Source organism: Lottia gigantea (genome assembly GCF_000327385.1).
Source record: "Lottia gigantea unplaced genomic scaffold LOTGIsca_142, whole genome shotgun sequence".
Lineage (NCBI taxonomy): Eukaryota > Metazoa > Mollusca > Gastropoda > Lottiidae > Lottia > Lottia gigantea.
The window spans coordinates 99,449-120,450 of record NW_008707655.1 but is presented as its reverse complement, the minus strand read 5'-3'; the positions used below and the strand labels follow the sequence as shown (position 1 = coordinate 120,450).

Below are 21,002 nucleotides of genomic sequence, written 5' to 3'. Positions count from 1 at the left end.
GAAATGCATAACTTGAAGGCATTTTAGTACATCATCAAATTGCTCAAGATCTCAGTAATGATCATTTGTTTTGTGTACAGGTTAACTTGTTGTCAGCATCCACATAAAGATTCCACTCAAAGACTATTGTGCGGAATTACTTTGAATTTTTTATATTTATAATGATAATAATATCTTTATTACAAAATGGTAGAAAATTAGGCCATACATTACCGATGCGCATCAAGATAAGATCCTGAGTACCCAACGATAGGCCTGTCTTCCATTCTCCCCCTTATAGACAATACAACCAAAACACAGAATAAAACAATAATCAATTACATGGATGACAACAAATAAAGGTCATGAAAATAGTTTTCAAGACATAATATAATAATATACAGTATATAGACATAATAATAGAGATCTTATATATATGAGAAATAAAAAAATAAAAAAAAATATTGAATTAATGCACAAATTAACGTTCACAAATTATGTAGTGAGAGTCAACTATAACTACTATGGCCAGTTTCCCTTTCAAAAAAAATTTGACGATTTTAGAGGAAATATTGATAGTTCTGTTAGAACACAAATGTTTTTTTTTAAAACAATATTTCTTTATAGTGGATTTAGTGGTACAATGTACAAAATATATACTATGCGATACCGAAAAAAGCATAGTGTTACATGTAAGTAAATTCCATCTGAATTGATAACGTTTATTAAATATTCAACCATACACAAAGAATTCCGTACAAGTTGTAAACATCAGGCCTATCTTTAGTTGTCTTTCTAATTTCAGGTAATGAATACCATCAAAATTACAATTGGGAGAGTGCTCCCCGGGGACATTACTACCAACATTATGGTGTCGGTTAACTCGGCAATGCTACTAGACCTCCACCAAATAAACGCTTACACTGGAATACTTGTAGGATACCAGGCATACACAGTGGTATAATGGTCGTAGGTAATACAACATGCAAACCGATAGAAGAAAATACGATCAAGAATCTAAAGGACAAGGAGATAAGGGTGAAAAAGAAGTACCAAGTACCTCTGATAAAGAAACAACTGATGGAAAGACAGACGGAGAAATCCAGTTTCAACAATCAGTCAGTTAGGCAAATCAATAAAATACAGCAACGGAGAAGGCAATGTTGGCAAACATGCCGACCTGATAAAATATAGGCGACCAAAAAAATTCGTTGAAAACGATGAAATAAATGCCTTCACCATAGATAACAAAATAGAATTCATTAGGATTTTAGGAAATAACACTGGATTTATAAGAAAACGAGGTGACGGAGGAAGTTTATTTGCAATAGATACTACAGGTTAGTTGATACTGGTATTTCTAGAAAAAATACTTTATTTTGTCCTTGGTCAATATTTTTCTGGATTCAATCAAATGTCTTGTATATCAATTTTACTCTCAAGTGTTTAACCTTTGTTTCTGTATATTTTTCAGGTCAGGAAGATATCCTCGAGGTATCAAAGAGGTTGACAACAGTATTTGATGATTTTAACAACGCAGAAGATGAGGTCAAATGTTACATTTGGGCAAAAAGTATAGACTTGCTTACTTACCTTCAAAACGACTGATATATGAGAGGAAAAGAACTGGAGGTCTGTTCAACAAATCTGAACTACTCAAGACTGATATTGGTTAAAACACTATAGTAGACGTCACTAATCGCGAATAGCGATTAATAGCGGGAGTGAATAATGCAATCGATCAAGGATCCTGAAAGAGGTAAATGAAAAAGAAAGGTTGAAAACTCCTAATTAAGTATCAATTTCAGCTTTTCTGAATTTAGACGAAAAACCGGTCATATTCCTCAAAGGAAATCGACAGACCGCCGTAACAACTGAAGGTAAATGATTTTATGGTTATTATTGATACCTATTGCGCCAGAACTAGCAACTGCGGTTGGCAGTGGCTTTGAAAAAAATCCCACTTAAGTCTACGGGCCCCGAATCAACTAGTTGAGCAATTGGCGGTTGGTAGAGTTCCTGAAGTTTTATTTAAATCGATTGGAGCTATCAGACTTACCTAGATGCCAAGATCATTCCAATAATGTACACAGCAGTAAAGCATAAACATTGAATTTATTTCACTTCGAAATGACTCGTGTTTATAATTCCAGATGGTAAAATGATTCGTCAATGCCGTTTGATTATTTTAAACTGTAAACCGGAAGAAGAACAGTTTTATTCAGTTTTGAAGAAGATTCGAGCCAGACAGATTGAGAAAATAACAGAGAAAGAAGAGGAAGAAAAGCACAAACAAGATGTTAATGACAATGTCTTTGTGCTGTATCAGAGCTTACAATTGATACTAAAGAAGATGATAGCTACTCTGTATATGATGTAAAATATATCATAATCATTAAAGTAAATTATTGATTCATCATTTTGTTGTAATTTGTATAATGTGTGAATATTGTGGGTTTAAGTTGAGATCCGTGCAGATTATGGAGATAAGAAAATACCTACAAAACAAAGAAACTCATACCGTAAGTAGTTTGCAATCAATTGATGCACATAATACATAAAACAGGGGGAGGGGCGTTAGTTCAACAACCCCCATCCGTTAGACCTAGTGGCGTATTTAGGCAGTTATTTATTGGTAACGGCCCCTACCCTCAGGTGGTTCAACTTAGTGGAATCATTCAAGCTTCAAGACCACTTAAACCACTAGATCATGAAAATTCTAATTTTTGAAGCATACTTTACTCTGTATTTGAGAGCGTTGATGACTTAGTTGTTGAAAACTGCACAGAGCCCTAGTCACTTGGTTATGTTGTAAATTTGTTGAAGGCTAAAAAATTGCACATTTTTTCAACTAGTCAATGTTTCGATAAAGAACATTTGTTTGTAATACCACTTCTGGTATATTCTAATACTAGGTTCTATAGGAATAGTGTTCTTGATACCGGGGTTCCATGGGAAAAGCACAACAAGATGGTCGCCCGTACCTCCACCGAAAATTTCCATTTAATGAAATAGCATACCGGTACTTATATCTGTAAGTGAGCCCAATGGAAAGTTTTGGTGTCTCAATAGTTGCACAAAGATCAGATTCCTGTGTATTCGAGGTTCCCGATAAAAGTACGCCTGTCTGGAACATTCTGGTACTAGTGATATTTTGGGAATTGATATTTTCCATACAGGAATTAAATTAAGAATTGTGATTGGATAAAATACTGATTTTGTAATGCCTCGCCCACGTGGTGGATCTTAATTCCTAACAATGAGTGTAAACGGACGATTGGTTATAACAGAATTTTCATCCCTTGTATTCTTGAAGGCCTATCCTGATGCAATCATAACCGTAAAAAGCTGAAAGTACAAAAAGGGCAAGGATGTACAAAACGGAAATTGTAAAGGACACACTTAATCATAGGCCTATTATAGCAGTCATGGGTTTCCGTACAAAATAATTTCGTAAAAGCGAGTTTCACAAATGGACATTCCAGGCATTGATAAGAAATTGCAAAAATAATTCATAGATCTAGTTGGTTAAAATATACTGCAGCATGTGCATGGTTTGACGGGAAAACTGACCTGCGTGGTCTATGCATAATTTGGCGCCATTGTATTTTGGGAAAAAGATTTCACAGTCACAGCATAAAAAATTGCAATAGAAATGATGAATTCTGTGACATTCATATCATGAGAGGCTTATCCTATATGATCAGACATAAACATACGTTTTGGTTGACTAAGCCCTAGTTTTGAGAAGAGAAATGAATTTGATGGCTTCATTGCTGGATCATTGCTGTGAAGAAACTAATTTTTTAATCTCTACAGACAGAAGAGCTCTACAGAAAGATAACTCTTGACATGACAGAGCTAAGTTTCAGACCACAAAAACCAAGTATATTGTAGGCCATAGAGGGAGTCTGGTTGTTTATTCCAAATGTTTTAAGCTAGATTTATTTGTTTCGTTTTCTGGCGTAGGAATCCCACTACATGTAGACCTAAGCTTACTTGACGTAGTTTATTGAAGCCGTTTGAAGTAGGTTTCTGCCATTCTGGCGTTGTCTTGCGACGGAATGTCACGGTGTGTAGCGTGGAAATGCATCGTCAAATCTGGCGACGGTGTAGTAATGCGCGACAACTCTTTTCTATGTGATGTAAGTTTTCATAAATATGATGATGATATGTGTTATACTCTCCTACACTTGTGAAAAAATAGCTATTATTTTGTGATCCCTACTCGACATCCTCACCTAAATGTCCATTTTCAACATGGAGTCAGTTAGGCAAATCGTCAGAAGACTGCGATAGAGAAGGCAGCGTTGGCAAACATGCCAATGGTATCAAATATAGGAGACCAAAAAAATCCATGAAAATGATCAAATAAAAGCTAAATAGGCTACCATAGATGATAAAATAGAACCTATTAGGATATCAGGAGGTATTACTGGATTTGTAAGTAAACGAGGTGATGGAGGACGTTTTGATGGAATAGATCAGATACCGGTACGACAGGTTAGTGGTATTTCTAGAAATTAGACTCTCTTTTGTCCTTAATTCTTTTCTGGATTCAATGAAATGTTATGTATAGGCCTATCGTTATTACTGTCAAGTATTTTATAATTGTTTCTGTATATTTTTCAGGTCAGGAAGATAATCCACGAGATATCAAAGAGTTTGGCAGAAATTATGCGATTGCGATTTTCCTGCTGACATTGCGGTAGGCCTACTTCTGAAAATTATGAATAGTTACAAATATTCAAGATCCAAATCAACCTCCGAAATCGGCGAACCATGGCCTTTTATCTAGATTTAACTCAATGCACTATACAATATTTGAAAGACACAGGTTAATTAACTTAGAAGGATAATCATTTCTTCAAGACCCCTTGAACACCGATGATATTTATTATCCACGATCAATAACAAGTGGTTGAACTAAGTAGAATCATTCAAGCTTCAAGACCCCTCGAACCACTAGTTCCTATTTTATATTTACGATCAATAAAGTGGTTCAACTTGAACTACTGGATCATATTGGATATTCTCGATCAATAACGTGGTTAAACTTGAACCACTGGATTAGGCCTATATTTGATATTCACGATCTATTGAACAGACGGACATAAAGATAAAGATAATAAACATATACACCAAGTTTCTTCAAAATCAATCGAGAATTGTGCCTTCTAAATTGTTTACGGGCTAAAAGAATTAACGCATTTTTAAGAAACAAGGGCAAAACCCATATTGAATATTTTTCGATTTTTTTTTTCCACACATACACTAAGCTTCGACAAGGGCTAATAGAGTTCATCCTTCAATGATAATAAACAATTCCACCAATTTTCGTCTAAATCCGCCAAGAATTGCGCCTTTTTGACTGTTTATTGACAATTGTGGACGGAATGAGCGACAATTCATATGGATATATAATAAATTAACTACAAGTATCAATTCCTTTAAGCTAATAATCAATAGTACGCATGCGCTAAGTGAAAGCGTTCTTATCAACGGAAGAGAAAGTGAAAGTATTGAGACATGTAAACAACTCACACGACTAAGTGACAAAAATGAACCATTAAATAGTAAATTTGTTTATCTTTTAAGTGATTTACTGACGTTTTAAGTGTTTTTATCACAGTTTCAAGTGTGAATTTGCCGAGTTTAAAAAGTTTAATCTAGGAAAAGTTATAGTGACTGAATTTGGCAACATAGTGATACATTTTATGCCATTGTGTAAAAACGGTTTTTTTCCATGGCTATATGGCTTATTGAGTTATGCGCTTGGCATTGACCATTATTCAAATCATAATGATATAATGTTTTTGATATTGACTATGGATGGATTATGAATTTTGATCGAGGAAATGGTTTAAGATGTCAAAGACCTACAAATTATATGGAAATATTCAACTGATAAGCTTTTAGAATTTTCTATAAGTTATATGAACTTTTAAAACAATTTATACCAAAATTAGCAGAAAAAATATACTAATACCATGCGACCTTTGTATTTTTCAAATCTTTGATTGAAAATTCTGAAAAAAAAACATCTTAAAATTGGCAGACATTCCATGTGTTACATGTAGGCCTAAGTATAAATTCAATAAAATTTGGGAGTGAGAAATTCAAAGCTGAAATGATGAAACATGACCAGTTATCCATGAATTCCGAAATGTTTCCCTTTCTTCCAATACGGTCTGATATATCTGAGGCCAGCAAGTCTTATCGTAGTCGGGAGAAGACCAACACCACTGTGACAGGGAGTATAAAAGGTTTGAAAACAGATCGGAATCGTAGACATACCTCACCAAATCATCAGCAGAATAAAGCAGTACCTTATATCATAGACAATATCAATCTACCACGTCTAGATCCCAACACACCACGACGACGACGCTATGCTGGAGGTTCTGTGGTAAGAATTATTTTCAGTATACAAGCAATTATATGGGATGAATGCCGTGGCAGAGCCAAAGGGGGTGCAGAGGGGTCATATTTTTCACGCAAAAATCTCATAACTTGGACCTCAAATATTTCGCCCACCCCCCCTTTAAAGGGACACGTTTGATTAATCGTACCTTAGTCTCAGAAACGGTAATTTTTTAGCCAAGCTAATCAGTAATAGTGTTTATAGCTCACTATCGAAATTGGAGCCTTCAAATCCATGTATGTCCAGAATTTTCCACGTAAAAAAGTTAACATGATGACTTATATATGATATATAACCTAAATAGTCTTCAGAAATATACACGAAAAATCCCTTCAAAACTACCTCCTAGTTTGAAGGGATTTTTCGTGTATCTAGGAGGTAGTTTTGAACTGATTTTTCATGTATATTTCTGAAGACTATTTAGGCCTACATGATTATATTCTAGACCCAAATCTTTCCCCGAAAATGCAGACTGTTCCCCTTTAATGATTGATGTAATGAAAGAATTATAGGGAAGCCGAATTCCGTTTCAAATTTTGAGAAGTGTTACAGAAAGCTAAAAAATGAATAGTAAGGCGATGATATCCCTTTGACAAAAATAAAAAATTGAACATAATAAATCCATTAAAAATGGATTAGAAATAGAGTGAAAAAACTGTGTGGTAACCTTGATGTCAAACAGTAGTTGGTTTTAGTAGGATTAGATCACCTGATACACTTCACCGCTTGTTTGATCATATCATACGGAGTATTTATCTAATATAGATCATATTACACATATATCTATTGTTTAATATAGGGTTATATTATATCTTTTACTGTGGGGCCCTGTAATCAATTTAAAGAGAGGTTTTATAGTTGTTTTATTTGTGGTGCGAAAAATATACCAGATTATGATGATGCTATCCCAAAAACCACTTGGTTGGAATGTATGGCATTTGTGATAGACACTGGTCAACTTTTTTGGAATGTAAGAACCACACATCTCAGGAAATTAAATGACGGAACACAATTTTATGGTATACTACTATACCTTGACATGTCTCTTTAAATGTATTAAATTGAGGCTCCTCTGATTTGATAGCGTAACTAAGGACAAAATGGAGTGTAGACAAACTTATAATTGTTTTAACAAAATTTAAATATTTTCACCATTAACATTGAATTTTGACATGCCGGTCATTTCTCAGTTTATTTTAGAGGGAACTAAGCTAAAATGTGTTGTGGTAGGTCAAAACTTTATCTTTTTGCTTGAAAATTAGCCTACTACCATATTTTCTTAAAATAATTCAGTTGTATGATTGACAAGGGTTATGCTTATGTTGTTACATTTTAAATATAAGATTAAATTATTATTGAATTGTAGTAGAACTATATGTCAGATTATATATAGTTGAAAATGAGCTCTATCAGCCGGTAAATATTTAGACTAGGCCTACTATATTCAAGATACAAAACATTTGTTGAATTGTAATGGAACCAACTGTCAGATTCTAATTCTGCAAAGTGATCCTTTTGGCTGAAATTGATCTCTGGTATTTAGAGGATTATATTGTTATATTGATTATTTTGGTAGATACGACAGATGGATGGTCTGACCTCTAGACCAGAAGAACCAGAAGAAATTAACCCTCAACCAGCCCCATTTAAATCTCAGGATTTTTTGTAAGTATATTATCAATGTAAAGTTGAGGAACCTATTTTTCAATGCATTTCTGCTAGCTGGTCCTTGTAAACACCTCCATGGCCTTACAAGAACACTTTTGAAAGATGCTTCCAAGATTGTTGGTGAATTTTTTCATTTGAGTTTGAGACTTAATCAAGATCACCAAATTTCATTAAAGTCAAGAAGATTACAGCTTAAAAATGCACCACATTTTTATTCTAAAAAAAAATCCATACAAATGATGTATAGGATTCCAAGCTCTCTGATGATCTACACTCCATTTTGAGAGAAAGAAACAACCACATTTTATCACTTTCATATTTGAAAAAAAAAGACCAAATTTTTTCATTTTTGTATTTTAAATTCACAAATACAAAATCGCTTCATTTTGACTTGGATTGTGCTACAGTGTTGCCAAAGCATCTATTTGAATAAACTACAACCAGTCCTCAAAGATATTGACATAAGCAAGATGTGTCTATTTCAGATCATCAACAGTTATGAAGAACATGCCAATATCAAAACGTCATCAGGACACCTTTAATACTTTAGATAATTTATATTCTGGTAAACGTGGTCAGGCTTTACATACACAACGATATAACGTAAGTTATCTTCATTGCATAGATATTATATCCTACAGCATCGTGTCCAAACCACACCCCATTTCATCATACTTCCTCAGGGCCGTGGTAAAACAAGTGAGAAAAATTACATATTCATAGCTAAATAATATCCAATCAAAATTGGCCCTACTCTATTGGTAGCAAATTTCGGCCAATCAAAACAAGTCACTCATTATGACACTTTGCTTGCGAACGTAAACAAAATGAAAGCAGCGTGCCATTACATAGTTTGATGAATATGTATGCTACAGAATTGAGTCAGATTTTTGTTAAAGAACTGAAGCCGAGAAAAAATCAAACCTTACTTTGGAATATTTTGTGTTCATATCTCTTCAAACGGGTGATGTCAAAGCTGTGACTAAGACTAAGACTAAGGTACTATTGATCAAATGGATTAGAGAAGATCGCTAAGTTTGATTCATCTTTTCAACTCCTTTGCCTTAAAGTGTGTGTTAAGTTGAGATTTTCTTGCTTTTCAGTGGGATACCAGCAGATCTTTTGACAGGTAGGTAGGAACGAATTTCATTCTAGTTATTGATCTTGATAATCAGAAGAATGCATGATAATCTCTTCACATTCTACTAGCACATCTCAGATACACAATCCTCATCAGGACAGCTAGGTTTGAAAATTAAAATGAAATGAATGGAGTTTTACGTCCTACTTTTCTTCAAGATGTGAGCTAATGAAGACGGTTTGAAAGTTAAAACTCCACTGTTGTTGAACAAAGTAAGAAAAATCGAAATTTGGAGAACTAGGCAAAATATCTCTCATTGCACACTGCATGGTGTTACCCATTCCTCCTTTAGCGTTGTTTATAGTGGAGTAAAGTTGGACATAAAAACTAATATTTTTTTGCTCATGGACCAGAAATGAGATTGTTTTCCTAACCACTATATGACAGATATGATTGAATTTTTTGTCAATAAAATCAATGTAGGTCAATAGCCTGAACTAAGTGGTAATATAAAACAATAAAAAACTATTGTATTGCCCTATTGATATAATATATTAGATTTATAACAAGTATTATAACTTATTACTGTTATATTATTATCATTAATCACAATATAACATGACAATACTGACCATTTATTATGACATTATGAATGAATTAATTGATCAACTGAATGAATGCAAGAATCTATTTATGTATTGATTTAAGACGTAAACGTAAAAGTGTATGAATAAATGAATGAATTAGTGTAAGGATAGAATGAATAAATTAAAAAAATATACTGATCAAATGAATGATATGAATTAAATGAATAAATGAATTGATTAAAGAATATAATGAATGAATGAATTAATTAATTAATCAATTAAAAAATAGAATGAATAAATGAATGAATTACTTAATTAAAGAATAGAATGAATAAATAAATGAATGAATTACTTAATTAAAGAATAGAATGAATAAATGAACGAATACTTAAAGAATATAATAAATAAATGAATGAATTACTTAATTAAATAACAGAATGAATAAATGAACGAATTACTTAAAGAATATAATAAATAAATGAATGAATTACTTAATTAAATAACAGAATGAATAAATGAATGAATGAATGAATTGATTAATTAATTGAAGAATACAATGAATAAATAAACAAATTAATTAAAGAATATAATGAATAAATGAATCAAAGAATAGAATGAATAAATGAACGAATTACTTAATTAAAGAATAGAAAAAATAAATTAACGAATTGATTGATCAAAGAATAGAATGAATAAATGAATGAATGAAATAGATGAATTATGTAATGATGTGTATATAAGAATGAATGAATAAATGAATGTATATTAATAAAACAAAAATAGGTGAAAAATAGACATGAATGAATAAATGAAGAAATGAATAAGTGTATGAATGAATGAATTAAATTTTTCAATTAACTACACATGGGTCATTTTCATTCTAATTTTTGATTTTAATTTCGTTTTCAATTTTAGTTCATTATATTTCATTATATTTCATTATATTTCATTATATTTCATTATATTTCATTATATTTCAGTATATTTCATTATATTTCATTATATTTCATTTTATTTCAGTATGTCCCAGAGAGATAGATTAATAGCTGAAATAGAGAGTTTAGAGAGGTTAAGAGATATCAGACGTAAAACTGAAATTTTACCACATCGATTACCACTTGATATGTGTATGGGTGGTAAACGTTTAGATATTGAAGAAAGGTGAGATGTTTTCTCGTCAAACTTCAAGAATATCAGTATCATTTGAAACTTTAACTCTTTTCATGGAAGCTGAAGGTCTTTGTGTTCTAGCGGATGTGTTGTAGCGGATTTGGAAGTGGCTGTAGATCAGTACTTTAGAGCTTTTTGAGGCAAGTGATGTCAAGTGTACGGTTTCGTCCACATGTAGGCCTATGTTGTATTGAAGTTTGCATGTGGAATTCTACTGACTATAGATAATTCATTGATTTTCATAATTTCAAGGGTCAAAGATATCTCTGGAAGAATTCTGTCAAAATGTTTGATATTTGAGAACCATTCTCGATGACATCAAAGTTATGTTCCAATCTTAGTTAGAAACTTTGAGGATTTCAAATTCTGTATTGTTCACATTTCTTCTATAATCTAAAATGATTTTGTTCATATTACAGATTTGATATCAATAGAGAGATAAGAAGACTAAAGGCAATGGTCCTACCACAGTATGCTAAAGATCTCTATCATGGTCGTGGTATACATTTACCAAGGTAAGATTAGGCTTTTTCAAACACTATCCCTTCCACACTTTTAAATATTTCTACTGTGTTTCATTTTAGAAGGTAAATCTTGTATTTCAGTCTCAGATATAAATATTCATCCTGTTACACGATTTCCAAACCAGCCAATCAACGCACTTGCTAGTAGCCATTTTTAAGTTTTGTTTTGTAAATATGGACACACACACAACACTCATCAATATTATGACCACAAACAATCCCTCTTGCTGTAAAGAAGGTTGTTTTGCTTGGTTAAATTCACCGCCTCATACAAAGGTATTTGGATAAAGTGAACTATGGTCCCATCAATTTTTATAAGAGGACTTATACTTCATTTTAGGTACTAATTTGTTGTTGGCTCCGAAATTTCTGAAATTACTTGAATTTCTGTGTTGACTTTTTCTTTTTGTCTTATTTTGCAGTAATCATAATTCAATAAAGCCAAGACAACCACAGATTTCAGAATTTGATGATTATGATGATAATGGTAAATTTTATTTTTACTAAATTCTTGAATTCTACAATCTAAAATCTTAGCTATGTGAACTCTCTGAATGGGTTTTTAGTTTTTGTAGTGGATATCTAGATCTCAAATAGATTGAAGACTGACCTCAGGGACACTAAAAGACATCATTATTGGTTTGTAAAATAAAAATATCAACTATGTGAACCCTTTGAAAGGACCACATAGTTTACAAACCCACTTACAGAGTGGCATCAGGTGTTCTGGAACTAGCTGTGACTAGCTAGTATACTTTATGGTTGGCAATCTACTACTGAATCAAAAGCATGCTCTAGTAAATGAATTATTATTATACGTGACTTGCTTTTTATTTTCAGTAACAAATTCCGCCCCTCCATCTTTAATAAGAAAACCCTATGGTGTTAGTACACAGAGATCTTTTAATGAGTCTTTACCACAATCACATCGTAAAGATATTTTACCACAAATTAACAGAAATCCACATTTAGGTAGGACAAATGTTTACATCTTTGGGAAGGCCAGGGATAGTATTTTGTTTCTTTTGATACAAAGTGCAGCTTTTTGTTAAACCATTTTCATGGGCATAACGTTATGTTATAAAATTACATGAAAATATTGGGTGTACTCCTTATTGGGCTAATGAAAACAGGTAACTCCATGCAGTGTGCAGTGAGGAAAATTTTTTTTCCTGGACATTTAGTCAGTTTTCCTCAACAGCAATCCTCGAACATGCACCACACTTACTTGTTTTTAACTCTTGTGCCATTGGAATGAGCTTCTTTGTTGATATCCATAACTATTTGTTGCAATTAGATTTTCAAGCTAAGGTACAACACAAACAGTAAAAATCTTTCTATACTGGTGCTCTCAAACAAGTAACAGGATATTCAAATTGTACATTACTGTTAAAGGCTATTATATATATAATAATTTCATAATTTAGTGTCCTAATATCATATAATATTTGATTTTCATTTTCGTAATATTCCCCTTTTTTTGGTCTCATAGTGCTTTATTTTTGATAATTCTTAAGTAACTTTATTTGATTGCATTTTGATAATGCATGTAGTTCATAATGGTAGTGATAGTTGTTATTTTTTTTAATAAACTATTAGTTGGAAAAAAAGAACCAGCTGTTCTTCTGTCACAGGAGAAAAGAAGAATAGAAAGTCTTAAAGCTAGATTACATCAAAATAGTAGGCAGAGAATAACTTCTTCTCTTGCTTTCTTTCTGTTCTTTACTTAAATGTATATATTCTGCTTAATGTCTTTACTGCTATAATATATCTGTATATGAAAACGGCCATGTATATGAAATGTATTGGTTATGTTAGCATTTGGCTCTTGTTTGATTCCGACAATAAAGCAGAAGATGATGTTAACCCTATTGAGGATGGGCTGTAACGCATTGAGTTAGAGATTTGAAATCCTTATATGATGTCACTTGCTTCGTTATGTTTAAAAAAAATGGTGGTCATGGGTTTTGATCACTGTCAGGATGTGAATGTTGTCTCACCTCAATATTCCAGTCTACCCAGCTGTTAATGGGTGATAAACATGAAAAAATCATTGCCAAAAGGTTTGGCCAAGTTGAACTGAAAAAATTTGGTTGTTTCTTTATTTCATTCAAGTCAAAATTAGGCTTCCTATGAAAATTCTTTTGATGTATTTCAGAAAATGCTTCATTCTATGTCTAAATATATATTCTATAATTGCTGCATTTGGTGTGTGGTGTTCTATCTTTGCAACTATGCTGCTTATATTAAGAGCTTTTCCTAAACTATTCTCTTCAACTTGTGTTGTGTTTGTGTGTTTTTGGTTGTGTTGCTTGAATAATTTGAACATTTATTGAACAAGCTTTTTAAGTACTGATGATTAGAAATATAGGCTACCTGCTTTGCTTATTACGCAAGATAAGAATTTCTGCACACTCATATGGAGAGCAAAACAATTGTAAGCTCACTTGAGAATCTCAAGTTGAGATGATAATGCCAAAGTATTGAATATTGAGACAAGGGGAAATTTTTTTGGAAACAACTGAATTATTACATGTATACATGTATGGTATTTTGTAAAATCTGGATTTTATCATAGTTTTTGTAAGTTATGGTGAAGCTGTCTCCACCAGTATTAACTTATTTTAATAATCAGTTTTTCAATCAAAATTTGCCATTTTTTATTGAATCTTAAAAATAGAAAATAGTTCTGTGAAAAATAATGGCTGCCAAAAGAGATTTTTAATGAACCAATGAACCAACTTGTTTGACTATCTGGCAATAAATTGAAAGTATATTGTTTTATTTCAGGTTTTGATTTGGATGCCTCTCTCTCCCGGTCTAATGCCTTACCTAGTCTTAATAGAAGTCCGGCATCATGGATACAAGATCAAAATAAACATCTGTAAGTTTATCAAATATCCACAGCTAAAAGTTTCTACAACAGGTCACCATTTCTCAAATCTTGTGATCAGAGAATGTTTTTTTTTATTAAAATTTTTGAGGAATGTGCTTCACAGGTCTCGAAAAATGGCTAAAAGCAGATTTTTTGTAAAATCTAAACCTTTTATCTTCTCTCTATCCTGTAAAGTTATTATGTACTGAAAGATGCCTATTAAGACCTTGGTCTAGTTAACTTATAAATTAACACAATGCCAAAATTGCTTTTTGTGGGATTGAACAAACATGCAATTGTGAAAATATATTATGCCAGGTGCCATAACTCTACAATCAAAGCTGTTGTACCCTGCCCATAATCTTTCAGAAAAAAATTCTCAAATTGCTTAAAATTATGATTATAATTATACTTATAGTAAAGAAAGACAATTAGAAGAAGAAGAAAATGAAAGGAAAAAACAAGATGTGGTCAGAATACCTGAAGCTGAAAGGTAGACATTTACAAATCAATTGAAATTTATATTGGGCCAGGTCGTCAGAATTTTGCTCACCTTGAAAAAGATGCCAGGTTCTAGTAGAATTGCAGGAATCACATACGTCTAACTAAAAATTAGAATGATGATAACAGTGATATCATCTAAATCATTTTATCAAGATGTTTCAAATTTTTTACCAATTCTCCTTTTCCTTTATGTTTACAGATCAAATACAGATGTGATAACACCTGGTGCCCCTCCACCTACTGCTGGTTTAACAATAACACCTTCTGGTTATTTAACACCTAGTAAAACACCATACCCTCTTAAGGTATGTACATGGTGTTCTCAATACTTGTATGGGCCATTCTTTAACCAGATGTCTTCTCTCGGTCAAATAACAAAATTCTGGATATTATGAAGCCTGTATTTTCATAATTATCAAAAAGTCCTTTGAATATATATTTCCTTATTTAATAGGGTACAGAGTTATCAGAAATTGTACCAGAAGAACAGCAAGAAACTCTCAGACAGAAATTTCATTCTTTAAACACAGATTCTACAGGGTATGTAACTTAAATAGTGCTTATCTGGTGTTGCTGGAACACATTACTTTTGCCAGTTAATTTTGGAAATCACAGTGTTAACTTTCCAATAATGGGCTTTGAAAACTCTCTGAGAGGAGTGAGAAGACAAAACCAGAATATTCTGCTGTATCGCTTTTCTTGACTCAGATCAGCTTGACTAGAGCTCATCATATGCTGTTGACACACGTTTTGGATACACAATCTTCGTCAGGCAATTAGAAACAGAACAAGGTAGGCCTTCTTATGCTTCCATGATCTTTTCAATAACATTTACTTGAATTTTCCACTTCAGCCACCTGGACTTTGATCAACTAAGACAAGAGCTTCCATCAGAAATAACTATACAACAAGAAAACTTTCTGAAACAGGTAGAAGTTTTGTACCTTTACCACATTGGCAGCCATTTCTGAAAGCTCTTATATTCTACTTTTTATATTGGTTTGGAATTGTTTCCACATGAAAGTAACCTACATGCAAATTGGATCTGTTTATTAATCGAGTTCTAAAACATTATTTGCCAAGCCTAGCAACTCTTGACTGAGTAAGGCAATTCTACAGTTAGTGGTCAATCTGATAGAGGTCAATCTGATAGAGTTCAATTTCCGCTACCCATATCAAATTTCAAGAGTAAAATCTGACATATGGTTCACCTACAATTAAAGTACATGTCTATATTATTTTCTGTTTTATAGGTATATGATATTACAAGTTCCAGTACATATTTTGGTGTAGATGAATTTCTCAACATGTCTAAACTAGGAGACACTGTTTATGAATTGAGGTAGTTTTTATAAAAAAATACCATTATTTTTTTTTCAAAACATTCGATCTGTACAATTATATTATAATGTGTAGTGTTAGCTTATACATTTATGTTGGCAAAATTTGTTTGAACACGATTCAAACAAGAATTTGTCATGATCATGGGTGTCAAATGTATTAACACACAGAATAAAAAATGAAATAATACATATAGCCTAGCACAGATTTTGAAATTTTTTACAAGAATTTGTGCTCATCAATGTGTTTTTTTTTAAAATAAAATTGTTCTATTTCAGTGGTGAAGCTAAAGAAGCGTTTAAAGATTTAGATGATGTAGAATTAAAACAATTCATCATTCATTATGTGGTAAGATAATTTTGTTGGCTTTATATTTCGGGGGGGAATGGTCGTCATGGCAAGCGGGTAGTGTGCATTGCCATTCAGTGTGAGATGAGGGAAATTTTGCTGCATTAGTCTACTTTTTTTCAAATTCCAACTGTTGAGGGATCTTTGTTACACAGTCTGAAATACACATAGGGCCTTGGCCTAGAACATAAATAATTCATTTATTCACAGTGAAAATTGAAAAAGGTTACAGTAGCCTATGACCTTCAGTTATATTAATGAATGGAAGGAAAACGAAACCATAAAATCATTTTGGCGACACTGTAATGGTCATATTTGATTGATTCCGTTCATCTGTCAAACTTTTGTGAGGTTACCTACATACTAATCAATCAAACTTGGATATTTTAAACAGTAGGCTACTCTTTACATGAGATCAGAGAACACATTCTTAAATTAGAACTGCCTGCAATCATATACTCTAATTATTGACAGTGACCAATAGGTCCAGGTCATCAAAAAATTCACTCAAACATTATTTAGCTTTATTGCTGCTATAATTGTATGAAATATGACCAATATGACAATTGACCACCAGTTGGTATTTCCGTCTATATTTTCAGAGGATTCACTTGAAAACATATTGGTTTTACAATGTCATAGGTCAAGATATAATGTACTTCTGTAAACCAAACTCAAATATAATATACCAGTACATTTCCCTTGAAAATCTTTTTGTCTCTTTTTGGCTGCATTTGCACAATATGATTCTGGATATTGAGTCAGAAAAAGGGAGCATCAAATTTTCGTATGATTTGTTAAATGGCAATTTTTGTTCTCAATTACTACCATTTTTGATAAAAATTCTGAAAAATCATGTTTTGTACTTTTACCATTCTGAAAACTGAAAATAGATTGGTACATGTAGGGCATTGTATATCCTCTATTAAAATTTAATAAGGCTTTCCTTATCATTATTATGATTGAAAATGATAGTTCATAACTTATAATTTACTAACAATATTAGCCTTTGACTTTTATAGCACTATTAAAAATTATTGATGACTCAGTACTTTTGAGAGAACCACACCTTTAAGTGTTATCAAAACAAGGCCAAGACATGATAAAGTGCTGGCTTACTATTAATTCAGATTTGCATTCTAATTCAAGGGATAGCTGTGCCATTTCTTTGACCAATCTTACCTTAGTCTCAGAAAAGGGAATGTTTTAGATAAGTCTATCAGTCATCTATCCACATTTGAATGTTAAAATGACAACTCATCAATTTTGGATACTTTGTGATATATAGAAAAGACATATATAGAAATAGTGACTAAAATTTCTAGTTTGAAGTATATTTAAAGGAATTATGTGATTTCTAGTACTTCTGAAGACTAAAGACAGCCCTCTTGAACATTCGTTTGTTTGATGACACCGCTAGCCAATCAAATTTCTCCAACGCTGGGATTTTGTTACACAAACGAAAGGTCTAATGCTTCTGGGAATGCACCTTTTCACAAAATACTGCACCATGATTCAGGGGTCTGCAGGGTTGAAAAACTAACAATGTGCCCCTCTAAACTCTCTAGCCCAAATTAATGAAATTTGCTACCATTGCCCTTCGCTTTCTTCTTACATTGCAAATCAAATATAAATGTCGAAAATTAAACCCACATTTCCAAACTAGTCTTCTTCATGATTCCTTTTATATCTGAAACATGGATTGAAATAAGTTATTGTCTTTTGTTTTTGAAAATTAGTGATAAAGTATAACAATATAGGGACACTGTTAGCATCAATTTACACCATTCAATGTTTCGATCGATTCCCGAGATATGGAAGGCAGAGTGGCTTTTTATTCAATGTTCTTCATTGCTATTTCTTAATTTTTAATTCTAAATTCTTATTTCTAAATTTAGAAAAGCTTTTTACAATCCCTTTAGTGTTTGGTAGTTAAAAATGATATTGATATGTTTCAGGACCTGTTCCAGTCAGTAGATAGAAATCACAGTGGTAAAATATCTTTAAGGTCTTTGAAAGAAATCTTATCTACCGCTTGGGATGTGAATTTAGAAGACACAACAACCTGGTCTAAAATGATAGACACTGTTAACATGGTTGGTATAGATTTATGTATGCAATTCCTAATAAACTATCTATGTTTGAGCCAGAGGCAAATATTGTCAAGATGTGCACTTAAAATTATACTAAAAAAGTATTAATAGTTTTATCATGTCTCGAAATAGAGATGTCGAGTTGACAAGCAAAGTTGCATATAGATATCAGGCAGGTGAGAATTGCGTCTCTATTTGACAAGAAACTATATTGGCATAATTTTGGTATGTGTTTGCACATGTGTAATACTGTAAAGGTACATTATTTGTAAAAGTTTGTATCTTTGTATAGTTTCTATAGTTTCTTTATTTATATAGTTTGTATCTTTGTATAGTTTCTATATTTATATAGTATGCAATTGTATAGTTTCTATGCACTACTTGTGAAATAGGTCTTAAGAACGCACAGGGTGAAACTCTGAGTAACAACATGTTTCAGGTTTTGTTTTTTCTATATTGCTCTATAATTGATTTTAACAGTGAAAATATTCTGTTGTTGGAGTTTCTATATTTGTATAAGTTGTATATTTGTCTGTTACAATTTTCATTGTTTTTTGGTTAATTGAAAGGTTAAATTATTTAAAAATGTCTATTGAGTATCTAAACCTTTCATTTTTTTTTTTCATTCCAGATGAAACCCGATCAAATTACCAAAATTGAGTATTTGGCTCATCTGCCATATTTTCACAGGTTTTCTAACAGCATGAAGTCTTGAATATTCCGAATGCAAAAAATAATAGTGCCAAAAGAGAAATAACTTCCAAATATGTTTTTTAACTTGCCAAAAGATTGAATAATTTTGTTTGTATTATCTGAATAACACAGCATAAAATCAAAGTTCCGAAATTAGATTCAGATTTATTTGAATAATTCAGATTGTGTAAAATTCAAATATATTTGAAAAATTCAGATATGTTTAAAACATCCAGATATATTTGAATAATTCAGATATGTTTAAAACATCTAGATATATTTTATAAATACAGATATGTTTAAAGCATCCAGATATATTTGAATAATTCAGATTGTGTAATCATGCCGGGTATATTTGAAAAAATTCAGATTTTTTACAACATCCAGATATATTTGAACAATTCAGATTGTGCAAACATGTCAAGATATATTTGAAAAATTCAAATTATGTGAAAAATTCAGATATATTTGAATAACTCAGATCGTGTTAACATGTCCAGATATATTTGAAAAATCCAAATTATTTGAAAAATTCAGATATACTCAAAACATCCAGATATATTTGAACAATTCAGATTGTGTAAACATGTCATGTATATTTGAACAATTCAGATCAAGTGAAAAATTCTTATTGCAAAAACAGTTCAGATTGAAAAAAAAAACCAATTGAAATATATATATGTGAAACAAATTCAGATCAGGTGAAAAATCCCAATGATGCGAACAATTCAGATATATTATTCAAATCAAATCTAAAAGCCATAATATATTACATCATGTTCTGTGATATTTTAATTTAATTTATTATATGTACTTTATTTTTATTTGTATAAAAAGTGTGTTTTTATATTTGTTTTAATTTTGAATAAATTATTCGAAAAATATTGTATAATTTCATGATATCCTCAAGTCAAATACTTCAATATTTTCGGACTGACAACAATCTATCAAAACTTGTAGTCTCTATAAAGGATAGTATTTTGCACTTAGTCCAGAAGTAAAAATTTGTGAAAAAATTGTCCCATCTTCACAAAAATGAGAGCTGTTATCCTTTCATTGGTGCAAATGCACTTACCATTATGAAAAGAATCTCTCAAAAATTGTACTCTATAGCATGAGCAGGAGTCAATATGAGCATGAAGGAAAATATGACAAAAATATCAGCCCTAACTTTGTGTGGCGTGAAAATACTCAAAAACAAGGCCTTGGTTCACCATTTTCAGGATTGATTTGGCTCATGAATATTTGTAAATAGTCTTCAGAAATACTAGAACTGCACAAAAATGGCATAATCCCTTCAAATATACCTCGAGAAAAGAAAAGTCCTCATTATAATTTTCAAACATGAATAATTCTGGAAACACAAGGATTTGAAGGCTCAAATTTCGACTGAGAGTCGCTTTTACAGTTTTGCTTGGCTAAAAAATTCCTGCTTCTGAGACTAAGGTACGATAAGTCTATCAATATATAATAAATTGTATATATACATTAATAATTTATATTATTATAATTTAATATCACATAATATACATATAATTATTTAATATCTTATAATATATCTTAATATTAACTCTAGGGATACATACTTGTATTTGATATTTTTGAAACAATATATTATTATATAATCGAAGATCAATCAAAACAATTACGTAAACAATAGTAAAATCCTATGGTAAGTTTAAAGGCCATGGTTCACCTTTTTACAAGTCTCAAGA

At 31.7% G+C, this 21,002-nt stretch overlaps 2 protein-coding genes across 2 annotated transcripts; both read left to right on the top strand.

Annotated features, from left to right (window-relative positions):
• Positions 1–962: 962 nt before the first annotated feature.
• LOTGIDRAFT_172796 (hypothetical protein) lies at positions 963–2,359 on the top strand (the record flags this gene model as incomplete). The annotated part of the gene is made up of 5 exons (XM_009049974.1): positions 963–1,101; positions 1,254–1,319; positions 1,454–1,552; positions 1,788–1,859; positions 2,133–2,359. 5 exons carry the CDS (start codon positions 963–965, stop codon positions 2,357–2,359), a joined length of 603 nt encoding a protein of 200 aa, XP_009048222.1.
• Positions 2,360–6,109: 3,750 nt separating this feature from the next.
• On the top strand, positions 6,110–19,309 carry LOTGIDRAFT_172795 (hypothetical protein; the record flags this gene model as incomplete). Its single annotated transcript, XM_009049973.1, has 19 exons — positions 6,110–6,388; positions 7,203–7,373; positions 7,980–8,068; positions 8,557–8,674; positions 9,175–9,200; positions 10,760–10,900; positions 11,329–11,424; positions 11,494–11,496; positions 11,856–11,920; positions 12,274–12,405; positions 14,224–14,317; positions 14,727–14,801; positions 15,012–15,117; positions 15,267–15,352; positions 15,666–15,741; positions 16,066–16,154; positions 16,432–16,501; positions 18,460–18,597; positions 19,226–19,309. The coding sequence occupies 19 exons, from the start codon at positions 6,110–6,112 to the stop codon at positions 19,307–19,309; spliced, it is 1,938 nt and encodes a 645-aa protein (XP_009048221.1).
• Positions 19,310–21,002: the final 1,693 nt, after the last annotated feature.